The sequence below is a fragment of the Lepidochelys olivacea genome (genome assembly GCF_965140295.1).
Source record: "Lepidochelys olivacea isolate rLepOli2 genome assembly, chromosome: 2".
Taxonomy (NCBI): domain Eukaryota; kingdom Metazoa; phylum Chordata; order Testudines; family Cheloniidae; genus Lepidochelys; species Lepidochelys olivacea.
The window spans coordinates 230,837,105-230,859,331 of record NC_140412.1 but is presented as its reverse complement, the minus strand read 5'-3'; the positions used below and the strand labels follow the sequence as shown (position 1 = coordinate 230,859,331).

At 38.5% G+C, this 22,227-nt stretch overlaps 1 protein-coding gene across 1 annotated transcript in view; it reads right to left on the bottom strand.

Moving 5' to 3' along the window:
• The window catches only part of LOC311515807 (macrophage mannose receptor 1-like), a 93,079-nt gene that overhangs the window by 43,431 nt on the left and 27,421 nt on the right, over positions 1-22,227 (bottom strand). The window contains exons 8-19 of the mRNA XM_084619145.1: positions 21,362-21,519; positions 19,183-19,296; positions 17,964-18,079; positions 12,589-12,737; positions 11,009-11,208; positions 10,292-10,413; positions 8,045-8,132; positions 6,530-6,674; positions 4,484-4,525; positions 4,227-4,390; positions 2,974-3,041; positions 935-1,035 (exon numbers count right to left, since the gene is read on the bottom strand). Of these exons, the coding sequence (XP_084475271.1) occupies positions 935-1,035; positions 2,974-3,041; positions 4,227-4,390; positions 4,484-4,525; positions 6,530-6,674; positions 8,045-8,132; positions 10,292-10,413; positions 11,009-11,208; positions 12,589-12,737; positions 17,964-18,079; positions 19,183-19,296; positions 21,362-21,519 (1,467 nt within the window). The remainder of the gene's footprint in view (positions 1-934; positions 1,036-2,973; positions 3,042-4,226; positions 4,391-4,483; positions 4,526-6,529; positions 6,675-8,044; positions 8,133-10,291; positions 10,414-11,008; positions 11,209-12,588; positions 12,738-17,963; positions 18,080-19,182; positions 19,297-21,361; positions 21,520-22,227) is intronic.

The window sequence follows — 22,227 nt, the reverse complement described above, 5'->3', positions numbered from 1 at the left end:
GGAAGCATTAGGAAAGGGATGGATAGCTAAAGAGATGATAAAACAGAAAATATCATAATCCAGGAATATTCCTACACCTTGAATGCTGTGTGCAGTTCTGGTAGTCCCATCTCAAAAAAGATATATTAGAATTGGAAAAGGTACAGAGAAGAGCAACAAAAATGATTAGGGGTATGGAACAGTTTCTATACAAGGACAGATGAAAAAGAGTGGGACCGTTCATTTTAGAAAAGAGATGATGATGGGGGGATATGATAAAATCATGAATGGGGTGGAGAAAGTGAATATGTAAGGGACTAACAGGCAGCAGGTTTAAAAAAAACACAATGCACAGTCAGCCAAGGGATGTTATGAAAGCCAAAACTATATAACTGGGTTCAAAAAGAATGTGTAAATTCATGGAGAATAGATCTATCAATGGCTTTTAGCCAAGATGGTGAGAGATGCAATCTCATGCTCCAGGTGTCTCTAAACCATCAACTGCCAGAAGCTGAGACTGCATGACATGGGCTGGATCCTTTGATAATTGCCCTTTTCTGTTCATTCCCTCTGAAGCACCTGCACAGGTCACTATCAGAAGACAGACCACTGGTCTGACCCAGCACGGACATTCTTATGTCCTTAAGATGAAAGGCAATGGAAAGGTTTGAAGATTTTGTTATTTATGTCATCAACATGAATTTCTTAGTACCACATTAGCTCAGTTAATAACAACAATAATAATTATTATTATATACTTATATAGCAGCCATGCCCAGTGGCCGCTGTTAGGTCCCATTGTGCTGGATACAATACAAACACATATGAAGAAAGTTAATTTTTTGTAATACCTCTAAAAAAAAAAAAAGAAGCAGCAAGAAATAAACCACAGAAGGAAAAATTAATGACCTACACACACAAAAAAAATTAAATCCAGAAATGTCATATTACTCACCTAAGTTTTTATACATGACTACACAGTTTTCATCATTGTTTGCAAAGTTGGGTTCATGTGCTGCCCATGCTAAGAAATTCACAGGGGTTCCATCCATCCAGCTTAAAATCAGACAAAACAGAACCTATTTATGAATACATTTATTTGCTTCCATGTTACAAAAAATCATTTTGCAAAATGTTGAAGAAGTCTATCGACCACTTAGTGTAGAGTGCTTTACTTGTCCAACTTCCATTAACATTAAATGCTATGAGAAGGCTAAAGACTTAACTGAGAAGAGAAAATACGTTTTTTATATTTTTACTTTGATTATCCCTGTGTTTATTCTGTATCTATAGATCTACTAACTTTCTTTTTAAATATCTGGATATATTTCCTAACACATTCCAGCTGCTTTGGCACAGGTCTGGTGATGCAAAGCAGCTATAAACATGGCTTAGCTGCCTTGCTAGAGCAGCACAAGGCAGTCCAAGTGTGTTGGCGACTATGGTTCATATTCTAGCTCCTTGCCTATTTTCTTTTGTGTTTTATTTTTCTGTAAACAACTGACTGATTTCAAATTATATAATGACTAATACAGAAAAAACACAACTACAAAGACATGATAAGGTGCATACAGTGATTTCTATGAAAAAGTCAACAGTTACCATCATAAGAAACCTAAGATATGTTAAAAGAAAAGGAGTACTTGTGGCACCTTAGAGACTAACCAATTTATTTGAGCATAAGCTTTCGTGAGCTACAGCTCACTTCATCGAATATGTTAAGTATTTCCTATTTTAATACAGGAAAAGACTGCAATATTTCAGACAACGGTGTGGTAACTGCTGGCCAAAAAGGATCATTATACATGGTGACCCCCTGCAAGGAAGGAAGATATGGTAGTAAGTACTTATATATAACTATGAACTTTGTTGAAAAGTAACGAGTGAGAAACAAACCTACTGTTTCTACAAAGGCACAGACCTTGCGTTACAGCTGAGTTTTGCCCCTGATTTGTGCAGTAGTAATACACCTCTGTACCTCCCAATCCTGGGACCCAGGACAATTCTGAATGTAGCCAAAGGACCACTATGGAAGCTAGGGATCAGCATGGCACAGCAGAATCCAGACACTCCCATTTCCCCCCAATCCAGGCTTTATCTCCAGCATCACTTTTTCTTTTACTTCTAAGTAACAGCTATTTTTAAAAAAAAAAATCATTTTTTCTTTTGAGTTAACTAGAGATGGGTGTAAACTGAAATTGTATTGATCTAATCCAGTCAAATTAAAAAAAAAGATTTATATCTTGTAGAACTTCAAAACTCAGGGCTGTCTCTTCAATTAAAATATCTTTTGGGATGCACTACTAATCTTAAAACAAATGGCAAAGTACAACTTTTCAAAATCCATCAGAACTACTGAACTTTTCTTCTTTTTTTGTTTTAAAAAGGTTATTTTTTTTAAAAAGGTTAATGTTCTAATATTCTTACGGAATTAATGGATTTGCAAGGGTTTAAGAGCCTGACCCAACTCCCTCTGGAGTCAACGGAAAAACATCACTGATTTCATTGGAAGTTGGTCTTCTATGAGGGCAGAATTTGGTCTGGTATCAATAGATAAATATTCTTTTAAATTCCTCAGTGTGGTTTTACTTTGTAAGATTCAGAGCAATGGCGTAACTAAGAGCAAAATTCAACTCCACTCCCCCGCTCCCACCCCTCCAGCTACAGAAAATGTAAAGTAGCCATTATTGTGACCAATCATATAGAAATGCTATAATAATTAATGTGGGATTTTCTAAAAATTTTGAATGAAATATGCTTGTGAACTGAGATCTTTATGCCAATATTTAGTTCAGAATAAATTTTTACAACCCTCAGTAATGGAAACACTAAGGGTGACATCATGGTCTCACTGAAGTCAATGGCAAAACAGTCTCAATGACTTTGATGGGGCCACAATTTCACCCTAAAGTTCTCTATAATCACAGCTTTGTCCAGTACAAGACTTGTTTCACTACACTATGTTACTAGCTTTGATGTTGCTTGTTTACTTACCTAACCTGTTTATCCAAACTCAGTTCTAAACCAATGAAATATGCATCTTCTTTGCCATTTTTCAAGATCTAAAACAAAAAGATAAAACTTAAACACTTTCCTCTTTATAAATCAAAAATATTTTAGTGTAACTGCCTGGAGAGTGAGTTACAGGTCCCCGTCTGTGCTGATCCACAGAGGATATAAATTGTTTCATCCCACAGCAATAGAGTTTCGGCTCTTTAGCTTAAGTCGTAGCAGCTCGTGCTTTTAGCTCTGGAGGTACCCAGTTCAATCCCCAATATATTGACCAAGAGGGTAGCCATCACATGGAGTAATTATTTCAGTTTCCCTTCAAGGTTGTTGGATTTAATATCTAGAGAAATTTCTAGTGATGGACATTCGCTCTCCTATGATTTGGATTAAATTCGAGATAGATCCTTCATCTTTTTTCAGTATTGCTCTTTAGTCAGTTGAGCAAAATTGTTATTTAATGAAAGTCTGCCTTATAAGCACATTGCTGATTTTATAAAATGGAGACCAACTCATAGGCTACAGGAGAATTTACCCCAAATTTCCTAATCACTCAGGGTAAACAAGCTCTTCCCTGGGTCTCAATCTATGCCCCATATTCTCACTTCCCTCTCAAGATTTCGCCAGTCATACAATGCTGAGAGATAGGGGACAGACCTGTTGGTTGGCAATTCCACTTTTATTTCTCTCTCTGTCACACACACACAAGCTGAAACCAACAAGACCATGAGGCTTTGATTTTATCTGGAATACTGCATTGAAGATCTCCAGCTCTGCAGGATCCATGCCTCAGAATATTTTGAAGTTGTCAAGCAACTTAGCAGCTCAGTAATTTCAGGCCAGATCTTGCCCATCTTTTCGGTGAAAACTTCCACTTTATTCAGTTCTTTTGAGACTGACAAGTGAAGCAGTGGCTAACTCTGGCAATTGTTATTTTGCGGAGCAATTTGGTTCTTGTTAAAAAGCTGATTTATAGCCATAAATTGATTCAAATTAAAGTTTAAGATCCACTAGCAATTGCTAACACAGTTCAGTGACAGTCCCTCTCTTGACCAGTTTGCCAATTAAAGGCCTAATTCACCACTGCATTATTGCAGTTTTATGACAATGTAACTTCATTCATTTCACAGGCATAAAACTGGAATGACATAGTAGTGAATCAGGCTCTTAGGAGAAATATTCTGTGACCATGTTCACTGTACTAGATTACTAATTGCTGAAGCAAGGCCTGGTTTGCTCACATATCTCCACAGCATCTTTCTTTCACTGTCACCCTCGATGACAACAAGATCTCCAAAATTCTTCTTGCAAAACTCCCTGCCTTTTTCCATGGGAACACTTTCTGTGCTGAAATAATACTGCTTGTCTTCTTGTATAATCCATCCATCATCTGTGACTTTATATTCTGTAAGGTAAATAATGAGGCCATATTTATTGTCCCTATCATACATATTATTCTCATTATAATTATTAAAATACATTACTAAAAAAAACTCACTGGGACTAGGAGGCTCCGTTGGTTCAGGTTTTACTTTTGCTCCTGTAAAATAAAATAAAACCACATGTAATACATCTCATAGCCACGTAGCACAACCTCTCCCCCGACTCCAGCCCATACTCAAGTTTATATGGTAAAGTTTAAAGAAAACAAAGCACTAGATTCCAGTTATTCTTTATATATACAAAATACACTGTAAGTTACCAATTTAATGTGTGTCAGAATTGAATTATAACTGTTTTGAGAGGCATGGGGCACAGCAGATGCTTGTCCTGCTCTGCGAAAGCTTCTACGCCTCCTTTTAGTTTTGATTTTGTATGCAAACTAGTATGTGCAGTGAAAGACAAGAGGCAGACTAGGCACAACCCTCAACAGGTATTATTAGGTTTAACATTTTTCAGATGAAGTTTTTTCATTGAAAAATGGCCTTTTCTCTCAGTTTTTGTTTAAAAAATTGATTTTTTTAAATAGAAAATATTATCAAAAACCATGATGACATTTTTCATTTACTGAAACTGCGTTTTCAGAAAATGAAAGATGTTAACCATTTAGGTAAGGTTTTTGATAAAACTTCCACTTGAAAAATGTTGCAAAAATATGCTTTACAACGGGTCCATTTCAAATCCTGTAAAATGAAAACAATTTTTCAATTTTTTTGTGAAATTTTTCAGTTCATGCATAGTACCAGCTGAAAAAAGAACTCTCACAATATACTGCAGTGGAATTTAACACTTTCCTGATGATTTCTCAGTAGCATAAATGTTAGGCCACAGGTACTCTCTGAGCTTTGTTATTCATATCATGGATTTTCCTGATAGCTGGCACTACAGAAAATGACTTTCCACTACACTTGATGTCTCTCTATGTCATCTGTTTTGAGTCATTTTCCTTGCTGAGTAAATAGAATCTCAAAAGTGTTAACCTTTTAGTGACATTTCCTATTGAATTTCCCAGAAATTTCTTTACCCATCAGAAGCGGATCTTTCTGGTCTAACTTTTTGCTCTCATTCATCTGAAATGTGACCTTCACTCTACGCTCTCCCTAAACAAAAGGCTGTGATGAGGCAATTGCTGAAGCAGTCACTGAAATACTTAAAGTTAGCTATGTATGCTGCTTCTAGAACTTGAAGTTTCCTTGATTTGGAGCTTTTGGCTTGATGCCATAAGAAAAAAGAATTCCTTAATAAAGTTGCCAGCCATCCAAAATTTGAGTTCAACACATTCAGGACGCATTTGATAAGGTCATCCTAATTCTGGGTATGTTTACCTGTTGCCATAACTTTAAAGCTACTGACCTTTTTTTCTTCAAATGTCATTTGTTTTGAAGATTTCTGAGACCTAAAAATCAAACCATGTTTGAAGGAATTTGGTTCAGTAGCTGAAATAGAAAAATTCTACTGCATATGCCAGAAAAATCCTACTGCTTATGCACAGTGGCTTTAAAACTATGGAATTGATTTTCTTCAGTTTGGCTTCAAGAATCTTGGATCTCAAAATAGAGATGCGCAAAATAACCACAATTTACAATATTTAGCTTCAGTTATCTGGCCAAAAAAGGCCTAATTTGAAGATGCAGAGGAGAACCAATTTTTCACATTTTACAAGCCCAGAAAAATGATTGAAATGACCCGAGGAAAAAGAAACTTTCCAGTAAACTTAAATCAAACCTCAGAAAATATTAATCCAAAAGGAATTTGTTGGAGAAAAGCATGAACAAATGAAAAGGGAAAATCTGAATTCAATTTGAAATTCAATTTTAAAGCTGTGCCTGTTAGAATAAAATGAATGAAATTCAAGAATCACACTCCCTTCCTTAGGGCATGAAAAAAAGTAAGGCAGACTCATGGACTTAATACCAGGACACCCCTTAGATATTCTATATCTCTAAATTTAATGAAGACTGATGAATTAATACCCTCACACTGTTCTTATTTCACTTCTTGCGTGTGACATTCTGAAGTCAAAACTATTTTTTTTAAATTAGACAAAAAATGCATTTCTTGTGTTTTGTTTATTGTTCTTATTTAAAGGTGGAAGTAATTATACCTTTCTTTATTTCACAGATCCAGTCATATACATAGTCACAGTGCCTGTCATTCCATAACATACTGGAATCTCCACTGAGTTCTGCACAAAGTTCCATTCCTTGATAATTATTGGGTTCTCCATAGGCCCAGTTTGTATATATCATCTATAGTGGAAATATAATTGTATTACTATTTTCTTCATAGAAAGAGATAGCAACTTCATTGCAGCAGGAAAACCAGAGAGACCCAAGTTGGATTTCCAGTGTCAAGATGGAAGATAAAGCTGGTCAGAAAAATGGAATTTCTATTCTGTGGGAAATTCTGACATTTCAAAATTTGTTCACATTCTGAATTGGGATGAAAAGTCAAAATTTCTAAATTTCTTGCAGAATGGAAATTCCAAAAAAACCCACAATTATTCAGAAACATCAAAACATTTTGAGAACATCAAAATACTTTGTTTTGAGAAGGCAAAATGTTTTGTTTTTATGATGTTGAAATATTATGATAATATATTAAATAAAATATAACAGCATTAATATTTAATGCAATATAAAAGTCAAAACAAAATGAACTGAAACAAAATTGAAACAAAACATTTTACCTTACTGAAACAAAACAAAGAGTCTAAATTATTCTTTTTAGAGAGACAAGGTGGGTGAGGTGATATCTTTTATTGGCCCAACTTCTGTTGGTGAGAGAGATAAGCTTTAGAGCTTACCCAGAGCTCTTCTTCAGATTCTTTTCAAAATTTTTTCCAGCTAAAATTGCATTGAAATCAAAATATTCCCACAAAATATTTAAATTTCAACAAAATCATATTTTCCAAATGAAAAATGTTCTGTTGAATTTCCTTTTTACTTTTTTTAACCAGTTCTACTGGAAAATACACACACAAAACCAAATTCACTACATTTACTTCAGTTTTACACCTTGGCTTCAACAGAGTTACACTGGAATACAAGTAATATGACCTATCAAGTGCAGCACTCTGCAGGATCAGGTACTAAATTAGCTCTGGAAAAGGGTAAATTTACAAGATGTAAGCTATTTCCTCTTATGTTTTATTCCTTTTAATTTTTACAGAACAGAAGGGTAAAGGGGCAGCAATCCATGGCTCTAGGTGTTACAGACAATATTTTAAACTACCATTGTTATATTTTATAACTACACCAATTTCACCAAGCCTTCATCACCAAAAATGGACAGGCAAAAAACAGACATTAAAAAAATCTCCTTCCTGCAGGGAAGTCAGAGCAATTTCTCTTTTGTGACTATACCTCTGTGTACACAGACTATCTTTATAGTCATATTAGTCACTTTTATTCTTCATTTTTTATTTTAAACACATTTTGCCAAAAAAATAGTGTCTTGTACACAAAATCTGGCTATAGGATAGCTATTTCTCAGCCTTGCACATGACAGCTTAATAGGGGTTCAGGAATATGACCAGGAATAAAATTATTTTAAAAAGCATGAGAATTACAGAGTCGGGAGGGGGGGGAAACAACTGGGGAATAACTAAATCACTCACTGGAGACCCATCACTCCAAGCAAATCCATCATCAGGATTCAAATAGTATAAACCTATCCAGAATTTCTGATGATAGTATCCATTTTTCCTAAAACACAAGATATATAGACAGATTAAAGAGAAACAAGAGAAACATTTTTATATGAAATAAGATTCAAAAATGTAAATCACATCAAGAAGTTTCATAAACTTTCTGTGAAAATACTCCTAAAATCTGTTGGAAAAGTATCTGAATTTTGAGAATCTGTAACCTGATCATTTAAAATTAACTATTTACAACTGCTAGGATCATCTGTGGACTGGTAGATAGCACTGAAATACCGAGTCACATTTCTGAATAGGAGAGGTCCCAAATGCTGAGTTACCATATACTGGCCCAATGAAACTTTCTGATTGAAACAATGAGTGTGAAGACTTATCTACATGATAAAGTCTCACTGGTTTAACTTCAGGTGTGATTTTACTGCGATTGCGCTGCAGCAAGAAATTGTACAAATGGTATAAAGAGGAGAACAAAGAGTCAAGAACAAAGTGGGGCTAGGGCTGGCCAGTAGGTATTTGGGCAGATTAACAAAGGTTTTTAGGCGTTTAATGATGCACATAGGTGTCTAGTGGGATTTTCAGAAGTGTCTAAATGAATTAGACTTGCAATAAAAGTTATGCACTTTTGAAAATCATATTAGGTCCCTACCTGCATCTTTAGGCAGCTAAATACCATTAAAAAAAATGGCCTCATTGTCTGAAATTTACCTAGTCAAACTGTAAATGTTGACAACTTCCCCACTGGGGAATTTTGACTGTTTGTTTTAATGTTGTTCTGGCCTTTTTCCCCCAAGTTGGGGAGGGGCCGAATCAATAAAGTACTTTAACCTTATTGACTGGAGCACTAGTGTGACGGTCGAAGGTCCTGAATGGATGGAGCCAACCCATCCATTCAGGATCTTTGACAGTCACATAATGAATCAGATCAAGACTACAATAAAATCCACATATCCCAGGCATGGACTCAGCCCACTAGCTCACAGCTGCCCACACTCTGTTGGTTTTTCCTTTAATGAAGATGGGGATGGGGTGAGGCACCCAAAACAACATCTCTCTCCTTAAGCACAGGAGTACATACATCGAATATACTTGTATTCCCATATACCAGAAGATATGCAGTTTGTATGTCAGCATTTATAATGTAAATATATGGTTGGGATTTTATTGCTATTTATTTATTTCAAAGGAATCAAATTGCATACAAACTGTCCTGCCCAATAAGGCCAACAACAGAACAGAAGCAGAAAAGGGGAACTTTTTATTTTAATCAGGTAAAAATGCAGTATTTTTATGCATGTAAAATTATTGAAAACTCAAAGTTGTTTATTGCTCAGTATATTATATATAGTGATCATTAATGAAAATAACGGTGGTAAAACAGTGTCTTAATAATGGAAAGTTAAGATGGTCTCTAAAATTGCTTCTGGAAGTTACACACACAGCTTGCATTTCCACATGCAGTAAAGTAGAAAACTGAGTAACTATCCTATCTGCATTCACAACGTATTCTAAAGCCTGGGGACATCAATGATAAGACTTTGACTTCAATGACCTTTGAATCAGGTCCAGAGCTCTAACCTGCACATACAAAATTTACAAGCATAATTTAAGGCCTCTTTGAAAATTTGGCCAATAATACTTGATTTAGGTGTTTTGGAATACAAGGGGATTGTTTCCAGAAGCAATTAGTAAAAAACCCTGTTTTGTGATGTGCACGCTGCTTTACTTAAAAAATACATTTGATCACATTGATAATGTATTACCCTATGTTACGAGTTCCCTTAATACAGACCAAGTAATTGCATTCACATTCACTGCATAGGAGCAAAACTCTTTGAAATTGTTTCAGCTACCTGGTTAGTTAGAGCTAGGGAACAATAAAGATCTTGACCAGTTTTATGTGAACATTTTTCTCCTTCTTCATAAATTTTCATATGTTGTACCAAATTACCTCTGTGGCAATTTTATAAATTCCCAAATAATACGCAGACAAAAGTACACCAATTCATTAATTCATTACACTTTTGGAATCCCTAACTAATTGTAAATATTACAATTCTAAAATATTTTAAATTGGATGACAAATATTGTACCAAAGTATGAATATTTAGCTGAAACCAACTATTGCAGGAAGGATCAAAAGGCATTTTTTTCTCATTTAATGGATAAAGTGAAAAAATAACCATAATGTAGATAGATACTCACACTACAGAACGCCAAATAACATATTGTTCTTCTTTACCATTAATGGTGGCCAGATCTCCTCCTACAGCTCTACAAAAATCTTGAGATTCCAACCATGTTTTCTTTTGTTCTCTTGAAAAAGGCTAATGAGAGTATATTTTAAAATCAGAGATATACTGTATGCATCATAGAATCAAAAACATGAGCTATTTCCCCTATGGTATGATGTCAATCTAACAAATCAAAAAGCAGACGGTATAAAATTTAAAATGTGTTATACAGATTACAGAATGCCTTGTACACAGAATCTGACATGCAGACATTTGAGCCACAGCTAGCAGAGGGCACTGGTGAGACCAACCTCTACTATAATACAAACAATGAGGAAAAAAACAGTCTAAAATTTAATAGGACTTAGAGATGTGGGAGAAGAAAAGTTGGGTTTGAACACCAGAGGTGAGAAGTGAAGGGAGCAGTTGCGAGCCTCTCTTGCCTATTGTTGTGTATTATTAAATAGCTACTGGTGTCAGGGTGTCTGCATTTCAGTTATGGGTGAGGTGACCCCTACCTATATCTTGTAAATCCTGTTTACAAAACTCTCAGAGATCCTATCAGGAGGGAGAGAAAATGTAGACATGTCTAGTCTGCGTGGAAGTCATTATTGTTTAAGTTCTTTGCATTTCTATGTTTCAAACATGTACAGAGTCTATATTAATGCAGAATTTTTGCTGTACTTACTTTGAAGCAGAAAGTAATACGATTGTTTGAATCCCATCCTTCCGGGCATGTGGGGGCAGGAGTTGTTGTTGGAATAGGTGGACGTGTAACTCCCTCAGCCCACTGTTTGCAGAGAAATTTTGCCTTTTCCTCACATTTCACAACATCCCATAATCCCCCGGCAAGTCCAGTCCTCATGGCAACACAGCCTGACTTTCGTCCTTTATACATATAAAAAGAAGTGAAAGCCAAACGGTGTATCACCTCGAACGTCATGAACTTTGAGTTCTGGCCTAATATAAACGAGTTATATTTCTGCACATGTTCAAATGGATAATTTTCAACTCACAAAGGTCATTCAGTGAATTTGAGGTACATACATGTCTAGTATACTTCGTCAGTACATATCATCCTGTTACCTTTTAGTGGCTGGCCCTAGCAGCTTCACAACCTTCTATTCTCTAACAACTACAGTTTTCCTCTGAACTCAAGTGGTAGAGGCTTATGTTTTTGGTGCTTTGTTCTCAGTTTTAACTGATCCCGGTTTTGGTCCCTTTTGATGACTGCAGTGTCTGTATATATTTGGCCCATAGTTCTTTTACACATACCTTGTATAATTTACCAAAGCCAATGGGCATTTTTCAATACGCATCAAAAGCATTTGAACATAAAGGCTAACCACGGGGTCTTATGTTAAGTAATGCAGAATTTTGTTCACTGTGGGCATAGCAAACAGTCAGCATTGTGTCTAGCAGCACCCTAAGTCCTACTTAAACCCTAGTTTCAGAACTTAAGGGCTGCACAAGCCATTGGGCTGGCCTTCTGCAAAGGGGTGAATTACAACCACTCAGATGGAATTGAATCCATTGAAATATCCTCAGATAACAAAGTGATCTAAACAAATCTGGGGTTTAACAGAACAAGATGTCCTAGGGACAGCTTGTTAGCAGAATGGCATGATATTTTCAAATTAAAAAACAGGTTTTTAGGATGAACACTTAGGATATCTTAGCTAATATTCACAAGGCTAATTTTCAATTCTATTTTTTGACCCCACTCATTCAGTGCTAGGTTACCCCAAACTAACTATATAACTGTTTAGCTATATTGCCTCTGGTAACATACTTATTATGATGGGGTCAAGTACATCACAAGACACCCCACCTCCTATTTCCTATCTTCATTCTCTCTAAGCCACCACACACTACGTATTCCATGTCACCTCAGCCCCAACACTAACTCAGTCTTTCCCATTACAATGGCAAATCAGAACCCTGATTTCAATTTGAGCCTTTTCCAAGTTTGTCTACAATCACATGTCAACACTAATCAGCAGGCAAACATAATGCAGGTGTGCAGATCACTTACACCATTCACACCAAAGTAGCAAACCAAAATTTCTGACGATGATACCCTTCACCAAAGAAGCATCTGAAAACTGCCAACCAATGTACAATCCAGCAGAGGATATAGAATGAATTGTTAAGGGAATTACATATATATATATATATATATATATATATATATATATAGTCTAAACACTGAGTATTGCAGTGTGGGCCCTGTACTCCCCCCAACCAACGTTGTAGTGCTATATATACCTGGCATTTCTGAATTCCAGTGTGTGAATAAGACTGCTTCATCATTGGTCCACTTGAAAGTCCCCTTTTCTTGAATATTTGAAAGACCGATCCAAAAAGATTTTTCAGGCCTCAGCCCTGTCAGACTAGTTAGAAAAGCTTGTTCATATCTGTATGAAAAGAAGACAATAGTCAAATTGGTGTTAAACCAATATTTGTACATTGCATGTCATTATCGTTTATAGTATAAGAGATATTAAATGAGTGGTTTAGGCATATTTATTTGTACAGCAGAGCTGAATAAAGTGGAATCATTCACAAAGGCCATATTTGGCATATTTTGAATTTGTAATGTCTCTCACCCCTTTCCTTCTGTAGAGTGAACAAAATTATATGCAGGAGGACTGAAGTAGTGTGAATAAGTGAAGGGGAAGAAAGGCACCTAGTGTGATCTTGGTGGAATATAATCTTAATTCTAAAGCATTTACAGTAGTTCTATATTTTAAATATTTGGTGCTATATGAAAGACAGCAGCTTGGTGTTAAAATAACCACAAGTATCTACTCCAAATTAAGGGTTTGCCATACTACAGAAGAAGTAAACAAAAGTATGCAGTCTAGGGTGGTATTGACCGAAACAAAAATTCACTACTTCAACTAAGAATCATGAAAATCAAATCTGCTAACTAATAACTAATAACATAAACAATGCGTGCTTATGGGGCTGGGAAGATGTAGAAATAAAAGTCAGCAATACATAGAAGGCTCATTGGAAATACAATAGAGATGAGAGTCTTGCAAAATCAAAACATCTAAAAAAAGTTTGCATATTTGTTATTGTTATTAGTTCCAAGACCAGATGAATTTGCTGTTAATTATTTGTATTACAGTTGTACCAGAAATGTGCTATGCACTTGTACACATATCTAGGAAAATACAATCTATGCCACGTAGAATTTGCATACAGATCTACTAAGACGCTACAGAAACAAATATGAGAAATTCTAAAGGACCCGCAGACCAAATATAAGTAAGTTCTGACTGCCCCTCTGTGTTCCTCCAAAATGTAATATTGGACATTGTGCATCATCTCCTCATGTAAAATACACTGTATTTGGTTGAACGTGAAGGACAGAAAAGCTGGACAAGCACAAGTCCATGGGGCGCTGCATCCGAGAGTGCTAAAGGAGTTGGCAGATGTGATTGCAGAGACATTGGCCATTATCTTTGAAAACTCATGGCAATTGGGGGAGGTCCTGGAAGACTGGAAAAAGGCTAATGTAGTGTCCATCTTTAAAAAAGGGAAGAATGAGGTTCTGGGGAACTACAGGCCAGTCAGCCTCACCTCAATCCCTGGAAAAATCATGGAGCAGGTCCTCAAGGAATCAATTCTGAAGCACTTAGAGGACAGGAAAGTGATCAAGAACAGTCAGCATGGATTCACCAAGGGCAAGTCATGCCTTACTAATCTAATGCCTTCTATGACGAGATAACTGGCTCTGTGGATGAGGGGAAAATAGTGGACGTGTTATTCCTTGACTTTAGCAAAGCTTTTGATACGGTGTCTCACAGTATTCTTGCCAGCAAGTTAAAGAAGTATGGGCTGGATGAATGGACTATAAACTGGATAGAAAGCTGGCTAGATCGTCGGGATCAACAGGTAGTGATCCATGGCTCCATGTCTAGTTGGCAGCCGGTGTCAAGAGGAGTGCCCCAAGACTCCATCCTGGGGCCGGTTTTGTTCAATATCTTCATTAATGATCTGGAGGATAGCATGGACTGCACCCTCAGCAAGTTTGCAGATGACACTAAACTGGGAGGAGTGGTAGATATGCTGAAGGATAGGGATAGGATACAGAGGGACCTAGACAAATTAGAGGATTTGGCCAAAAGAAATCTGATGAGGTTCAACAAAGACAAGTGCAGAGTCCTACACTTAGGACGGAAGAATCCCATGCACTGCCACAGACTAAGGACCGAATGGCTAGGCAGCAGTTCCGCAGAAAATGACCTAGGGGTTATAGCGGACAAGAAGCCGGATATGAGTCAACAGTGTGCCCTTGTTGCCAAGAAGACTAACTGGCATTTTGGGCTGTATAAGTAGGGGCATTGCCAGCAGATCGAGGGACGTGATCATTCCCCTCTATTTGACATTGGTGAAGCCTCATCTGGAGTACCGTGTCCAGTTTTGGGCCCCACACTACAAGAAGGATGTGAAAAAATTGGAAAGCGTCCAGCGGAGGGCAACAAAAATGATTAGGGGACAGGGACACATGACTTATGAGGAGAGGCTGAGGGAACTGGGATTCTTTAGTCTGCAGAAGAGAAGAATGAGGGGAGATTTGATAGCTGCTTTCAACTACCTGAAAGGGGGTTCCAATAAGGATGGATCTAGACTGTTCTCAGTGGTAGCAGATGACAGAACAAGGAGTAATGGTCTCAAGTTGCTGTGGGAGTTTTAGGTTGGATATTAAGAAAAACTTTTTCACTAGGAGGGTGGTGAAGCACTGGAATGCATTACCTAGGGAGGTGGTGAAATCTCCTTCCTTTGCTGTTTTTAAGGTCAGGCTTGACAAAGCCCTGGCTGGGATGATTTAGTTGGGGATTGGGTCCTCCTTTGAGCAGGGGGTTGGACTAGATGACCTCCTGAGGTCCCTTCGAACCCTGATATTCTATGATTCTATGACTTTCAGATAGAAATCAACTCTACATGGGGTTAGTTTGCTCATATTTTAGGATCCTCTTTATGGAGACTAGGAGCAATTTGATATCAAACAAACGAAAAAATGTTTTTTTTAAGTAATGGGTGTGGATGGGCTATGTTGTAAAGAAAATGATTCCACAGGAACGAATTGAGGGCAGCGTGGCAGGGCCATTCACGCAACGGCCTGTATAGCCCTTGCAGGTTTTTACCCCAGAGGGAATGGGTTGAATTGATGGTCCTCAAATATGCTCCAGGAGAATATTGATTACATTATCACCATTTCTGGGGTTGATACTCGCATAGCAGACACCTTGCCTTATTTTCAGATGCTCCGGTTGTGGGAGCTGGCACCAGGAGCCAGCCAGGAACCTGAGTGGATGCTGCTAACGCTATGGAACCTTGGGGTAGGATGGTTATCAGAGTAGTGTGGAGATCAGCTGGCTGCACTCATATGGCAGAGCTATGAGACAAGTTTTAATGAATTCATGCAATTACAGGGGTGGGGAAGCCAGTAAACAAATGGCCCATTACAGAGGAGCAAGTGCTGCGGTACATGGTGTCACTGGCTACCTGTCAACCAGTGTCCTCAACAATCTTGAATAGCCTCCCAGCTGTTACGTTCGTCAGTGGACTAAATGGTTATCCATATCCACGTAGCGGTTTTAACTCAAAGGTTTCTGGTGCGGTGGTCACATTCCAGTGGCCCCAGGGAGGAGTCCCATCGTTCTGCCACAGTTAACGTTCTCACGGATCTAGGCAGTCTTGTTCAAAGAAGCATTCTTGATAGCAACTTTTGGTGCTTTCGGGATCAGCGAGCTAGTTCCTGGGTTCTGTAGGGGCTCTGCAGGAGGGAACTTGGAACTGTGTGACATATCCCTGCTTGTCCCTGCCAGTGTATTAAACTTGCAACAGTCAACTACTGATCAAGGAGGCTGGGGAGAATCTGTTATTGTCTGGGAAGGCAGTAAGCCTGGTTCTGCCCCATGGAATTTGGTTCCCACTCATCCAGAATCAGGGCCAAAACAGCAGCAATACAATATGGGGGAAGAGGCAATTTGGACAATAGAGCATTGGCATTCGGAAGCGTACAAAACATGTGTGCGACCTCAGGTGGTGAATCAATATTAATGTGTTGTAATTTCATTCCAAATGGACACAGGATTGTTTTCTATATGCATAAACAGACATCCTAGTAGCCCTGAGAGTTTGCAACTGGATCCCAGTGACGGGGCAAGCCTGAGTTGGCATAGGAAGAGGAGCATGTTATTGGACCAGCTGATGCCACTGCTGATCGCTGTGGGGACCCATCAGCGGTCACCTATATAACAATGGCACGCCTTGGATGCCACTATTTGGGATGTGGAAATGGTTTGAATTGATGCCCAAAAAGGGACTTGAGGCTGATCCTTCAGTTTCTCCAGGAGAAAATAAAAAATGTATGGTTGGACATGCATTAACGCAGGGTCTGGCAGAGAGTCGGAACACCATCTAGGTGGACAAGGCAAGGAGGACGTGAACAGGGTGATGGCCATATTCCTTGGGGTCATAAGAAGCTTGGCAATTTCACAACCTAGGGCACCAGAATTATTCAGGGATGGTGGGGTTCCCCTACCAGCCTTTGCTGCAGATTTGTTCTGGCCGATATAAAAGGGGGTATTAGGAGATGTCTGGGAACCCAACTGGGTTTGAGGGGAAAGCAGCCAAGCTAATTGCTGGCACCGCCTTGTGGCAGAAAGTATAGAGTGACCAGATAAATGGTTTGGAAAAGGGCTTAAAAATGAGGTGTTCATTAAAGGAATGAAATGGGAGGGGGGAAAGGGTTGCTGGAAAGGTATGTCTGGTATGGCAGGGAGCTAACCCCCATTTCTTATAGCCCACCTTAATCCTTCTACAAGGCGGGGGGTGGATGGTAAGGTCCTGGCAATGAATTAGCTGGGCGACCTGCATGGAAAAAGAGGGGGAGCCCCCTGGATAATTCCTGAATGAACATGGGGTTACCTGCCCTATACACTTATCTGCCAGGTAGCCCCAAACATCTAACAATAAAGTTGTGGCCTAATTAAAACCATATCAAATGTCTCCTGTCCTTTCGGCCATAGCCGGAAAATGCTCATATGACTTTTTTTAAAAGAGCAGCTCTACTCCAGAAAAGGTAACTAGATAAAAATAGCCCCTTCTCACTCAGATCTGCTTCCTGTGTGGGATTCAGAGCCCTAGCTATTCATTTGGCAACAAAAATAGGTTTTTTTCAGCTTTTTAGTCTTGTAAGCTCTGCAGAGCCAACACGACTCAGACAGAGCAAATGTAGTTCTATTTTTGTGCGTGCACATCAGCAACAGAATTGTTTACTAATTTCCAGTCACTCACACCTGTGGCAACCTCACTGACAGGAATAGGTTTGCACAGATGTAAATGAGCAATTAATTTGCTCTCCAGGGCCAATATAATGGTGAATTCAAATTTCATGGCAGTCACCCATCTCTACAGTGGGCTGATCCACACCCTTGGATTTGGGCACCCACACACCTACACACAGGTTTTGAGAGGTTCGATATCCCATTCTAATTTTCTGCCTCAAGCCCGTCTCTGACTTTGCTCAACATTGGGAATTTTATTCTGATGATCTAGACTATTTTAGGATTTTGAGCTTTCTAAGGTTCTGTAAGCCATCAGAACAGCGGCCTTTTCCATACCTGTTTTCAACAGTAGCTAGGTAAGCCTGGTTCCTTCCACACGTTTGATTTGCTTCATAAAATGATGCAAACGTACTTGCAATCATGTAACAATGAAAGCCATGTCTTTTCCATCCCTGTCAAAATAAATATGAGGCAATCACACAAGCTTGTTGGCAAAGTGTGATGTAATACTCATTTCTAGTCTCTGTTTTTAGAACACAAAGTTACTGTTAGACCATGGGACAACTAACAAACAATAAGAATGAAGGGGTCACAATGTGAACAACAAGCGGAGATAGAAAATAAGTTAGCAAAATATTTCCTTGAAATAAGTAGAACATGGGAGTGTTTATTCAGCAGCGAGGTGCTGACTCAGTTTTCCTGCAGCGATATCTCTTTCCTAAAGGACATTAAAAAAATAAATAAATAAAAACTGAGCCAGTGCAGAGCTTCGGGTTATCTTTTCTTTGTCTGCTTATCCAACAGTAAAACTGCCTCAGTTATATGTACAGACTGGAGAAGCAAAGTGGAATATTCTATCAGAAATTTGGATCTAGTTCAACGCAAAAGCATTGTGGGTCTTCAGTAGCACACAAGACCCAGAAGGACTTGGATGTTAAATGTATAATACACATATATAAAAGTGTATTATATCAACTATAAGATACACATTAATGAAAAATGGTAGACTCATAAAGCTACTTTGACTATAACAAAGCCAGATACTTTAATCTCTGAGTCACGTGTAGGCTCCACAAAATTGTTGATAAATCTATTTATATCTATTTTTAACTAGGGTCAACATCCCTTTATAACATAGTGTTTCATGAAACAAAATGTCACATAAAATGAGTTTTTAAAAATGCTTCTGATATGCCTGTGCTCACGCCTTCTCCCCAGCCTCAGGGTAGCATTACTTCAACTCAATAATCCTGCAAGGAGAACTTGATTCCAGGGCAATAAAGTGATAATCTTCTTCAGGAACTATAGGTTTGAGGTACTTAAAACAGAAGTGTGAAGCATGGGCCAAAGGGCAGCTGGAAGCTAGATCTATTTACTCTTCCACGTATGCCATACGTCCTACACATTATGAAGACTGTGGAGGCCACATGCACCAGTAAAGCCAACACAGACCAACTTTTGGCTGTCCACCCTTATCCTCACAGTAATCTGGTTTGTATTTAATGTCTCGATTGTTCCATGCTTATTCAATTCACAGAACTTATTTTGCACTTACTCTTTGACAGCCTGGATCAATGATCTCCTCTTCCCCACTAGCTTCTGCCAAAGGTTTCCTTTTACAGATGTATGCAAGTTTCTTTTCACAAGCATGATCTGCCCAGTATCCATCCTGAAAATGGCATAAGGAGAGAAACTTATCCATCAAGTGGGCCTTATAATCTTTCAAAAAAAAAATTTCATTAGTCCTTTAATATTAAAACATTCATGGATATTTATTTTTGTAGTGCTATGAAAGGGGAAAACTTAGATCTGTGATTTATTTTAAGTTATTCCATCTACAGTATGAGTAAATGAATCTTGGGTAGCCAGTTTTGACTACTGAATTTAATGTAAGTAATTACATGACCAACTCTTTTTAACATGGTCCTTTTTTGGTGAGTGTATATACATATAATATGACAAGTAAGAAATAAAAGTAGTCATTCAAATGATATTATACATATATTTATTTCATTTGTGTTAAATACTTTGGATGAGATGTACCCACTGCATACATATTTACACACACACCCATTACACACCACTGTCTCATTTAGAAACATCTGTCACTGATAGTGTTGACCAAATATAAATTGAATAAACAAAATCCTTTTTGCTAATTTATGAACTTTAGAGTTTGGTTTTACCATCATAGCCTTTTTAAATGTAGGGGCTTCATAAGCAAACATCGAAATATTAATTCCCTAAGCAACAGAGGTGATCATACTGTTGCCAGGATGACAGTGCTTAGGTATGCTCCTATTGAAATGTTGGATCTCTGCCATGAAATGTGTTTGTCTCACTAAACTGCATCTGTTTTCAGGATGTAGACTGACGTGAGAGGTTAAAAAAAAAAGTATAGTATTCCTTTGACAATGCTGTCAAAGGCATATATGAAAATACATACAAAATTTCACTTGTTTGTTTCCCCAGAGACAGACTTAAAAACCTAAAAAAAATGACGTAGGAGTTTTTTAAATGTATAAATGTATTCCAGTACTAAGATCCTCTAGCACAAAACCTGTCAAAACTAGAAGCAAGCGCTGAGGTTTCCTTCATATTTCTTTAGCTCTAGGCCTAAGTGGTCTGCCATATATAAGCCTTGTGTGGCTTTCAGGACAGCTGAAAAGATTATTTGTATTGTATATTTATTTCTCCTCTTTCACCTTTAGCTGAAAAGATGATTTGTATTGTATATTTATTTCTCCTCTTTCACCTTTAGCTCCCTCACCAATGGTGAGATATGTTGCTAAATGAAAAGCAGGTTTTGCTATTGAAAACTATTTTTGCCTTGATAAATAGGTGAACCTGCAGTGGGTGGTAAGTACAAATATTTCACACCATCATAGATCTGGCAATTTTTTTTTTTTTTTTTGCTGGTGTCATATAGCTGTGCCCTGCATGACTATCTCTTTTATCTAAGCTCCTTCTATTTGCCTATCATATTTGTCACTGTACCTCATTTTTCTGGGAGTAGTGCTAACAAGTAGCCCTAATCAAAGCAGCCTGACAATAGTAGTTACATGATTTCTCTGCAACAGTTTGTCTTAATACACTGAATAATCCCTTTTCTTGCATATATAATGAACAGGACACACCCAACAGAGAATTTATAATAAATTCATGCAAAATATCTAGCCCACATAAACCCAAGGTCTGGGATCCAAATGTTTTTTCCAGAAAATCTGGGCTCTTTTATTAACAGGATTTCTCCTTAATATATTTTTCTTAGTGAAGTTCATAAATCTGTGCAATTTGTTAAGTTATACAGCCTCTGCCCAGTCAAAGCAGAAAAATTCCCAAGTCTTAAACTAATTCCCCACCCCCCACTCTCCTGGAAGCCACAGTCACACATGTTCATGCGTCTCATGGAATAGGTAGGTGTATTCTTCTGAAGCCCAAATTCACAGGAGACCTTCAGAGTAGTGGATTCAGAGTGCCATAGCAACACAAGGAGTTAAGCTTTGCGAAAAGTCATTGTATGGCCTCTCTTGCCCATTTATTATGAAACTAATGAAAACAACTTCATAGCACATTTAAACACTGACTAGATTCCTCTAAAAGTAACTCAAAAAACCTTTGGAACAACAAAAGTTAGTTCATATAATATTACCCCCAATTCCCATGCTCTTGGACAGAAAAATGGATCAAAAGAAAAACAGGCTGACAAGAAACAGATAACTGGATTACTTTACCTGTCCTTTCATGACAACACAATCTTCTTGCCTGTTGTTCGCATGGGTTGGTTCGCCACGTAGCCACTTGGTGTATGTCACAGGAGTTCCATCACTCCATTCAAAATACATCTGAACTTTACGATCATTCAGTCCAATCCACAGCTCATCCGCTGGCTCTAAAAATCAAATCAGGAGATTTGCTAATAATCATTCTATACAGTATGAACTTTCAGTTCCATTTTGGAGTGAGGAATTTATGCCCATGTTACCCCCTTACTAACATTCAGTTGGGGTGTTTTAGTTGCTAGCTCCCAGTACTAAAAAGGGGGGAAGGGTCGATGGAAAATCAGGACCCTGAGACTGACAGCCGCCAGGAACAATGGGGAGAGGCCAATGCTCTAGGTCAGCCTGAATGACAGGGCCAGTGGACTAATCAGGGAGTCAGGAGGACAGGGAGATCCCGTCCTCCGTGTGAGCTGGATTTGCCTGGGTCAGACAGAGTGGGGCCGAGCTAAGGAGAAAGCAGGGGCCCAAGCTAAGCTGGGGGGCGGAGCTGTGCCAGATCCAGAGGGACCAGAAAAGCAGCCCAGAGAGAGCAGACACTGTCCTGGGAGCAGAGCTGCAGCGAGCAGATCCAGAGGGACCAGAAAAGCAGCCCAGAGAGAGCAGACCCTGTCCTGGGAGCAGAGGTGCAGCGAGCAGAGCCAGAGGGGCCAGAAAAGCAGCCCAAGAAGCAGGTCAGTGCTGGGAGCAGAGTCACAGAAGCAGCCAGCAGAGCAGACCTGTCCTGGGAGCAGAGCTGCAGCAACCAGAGGCAGAGGGGCCAAAGAAGCAGCCCAGGGAGCTGGAGGCAGAGCAGCAGCAGCAGTGCAGAGACAGAGTGG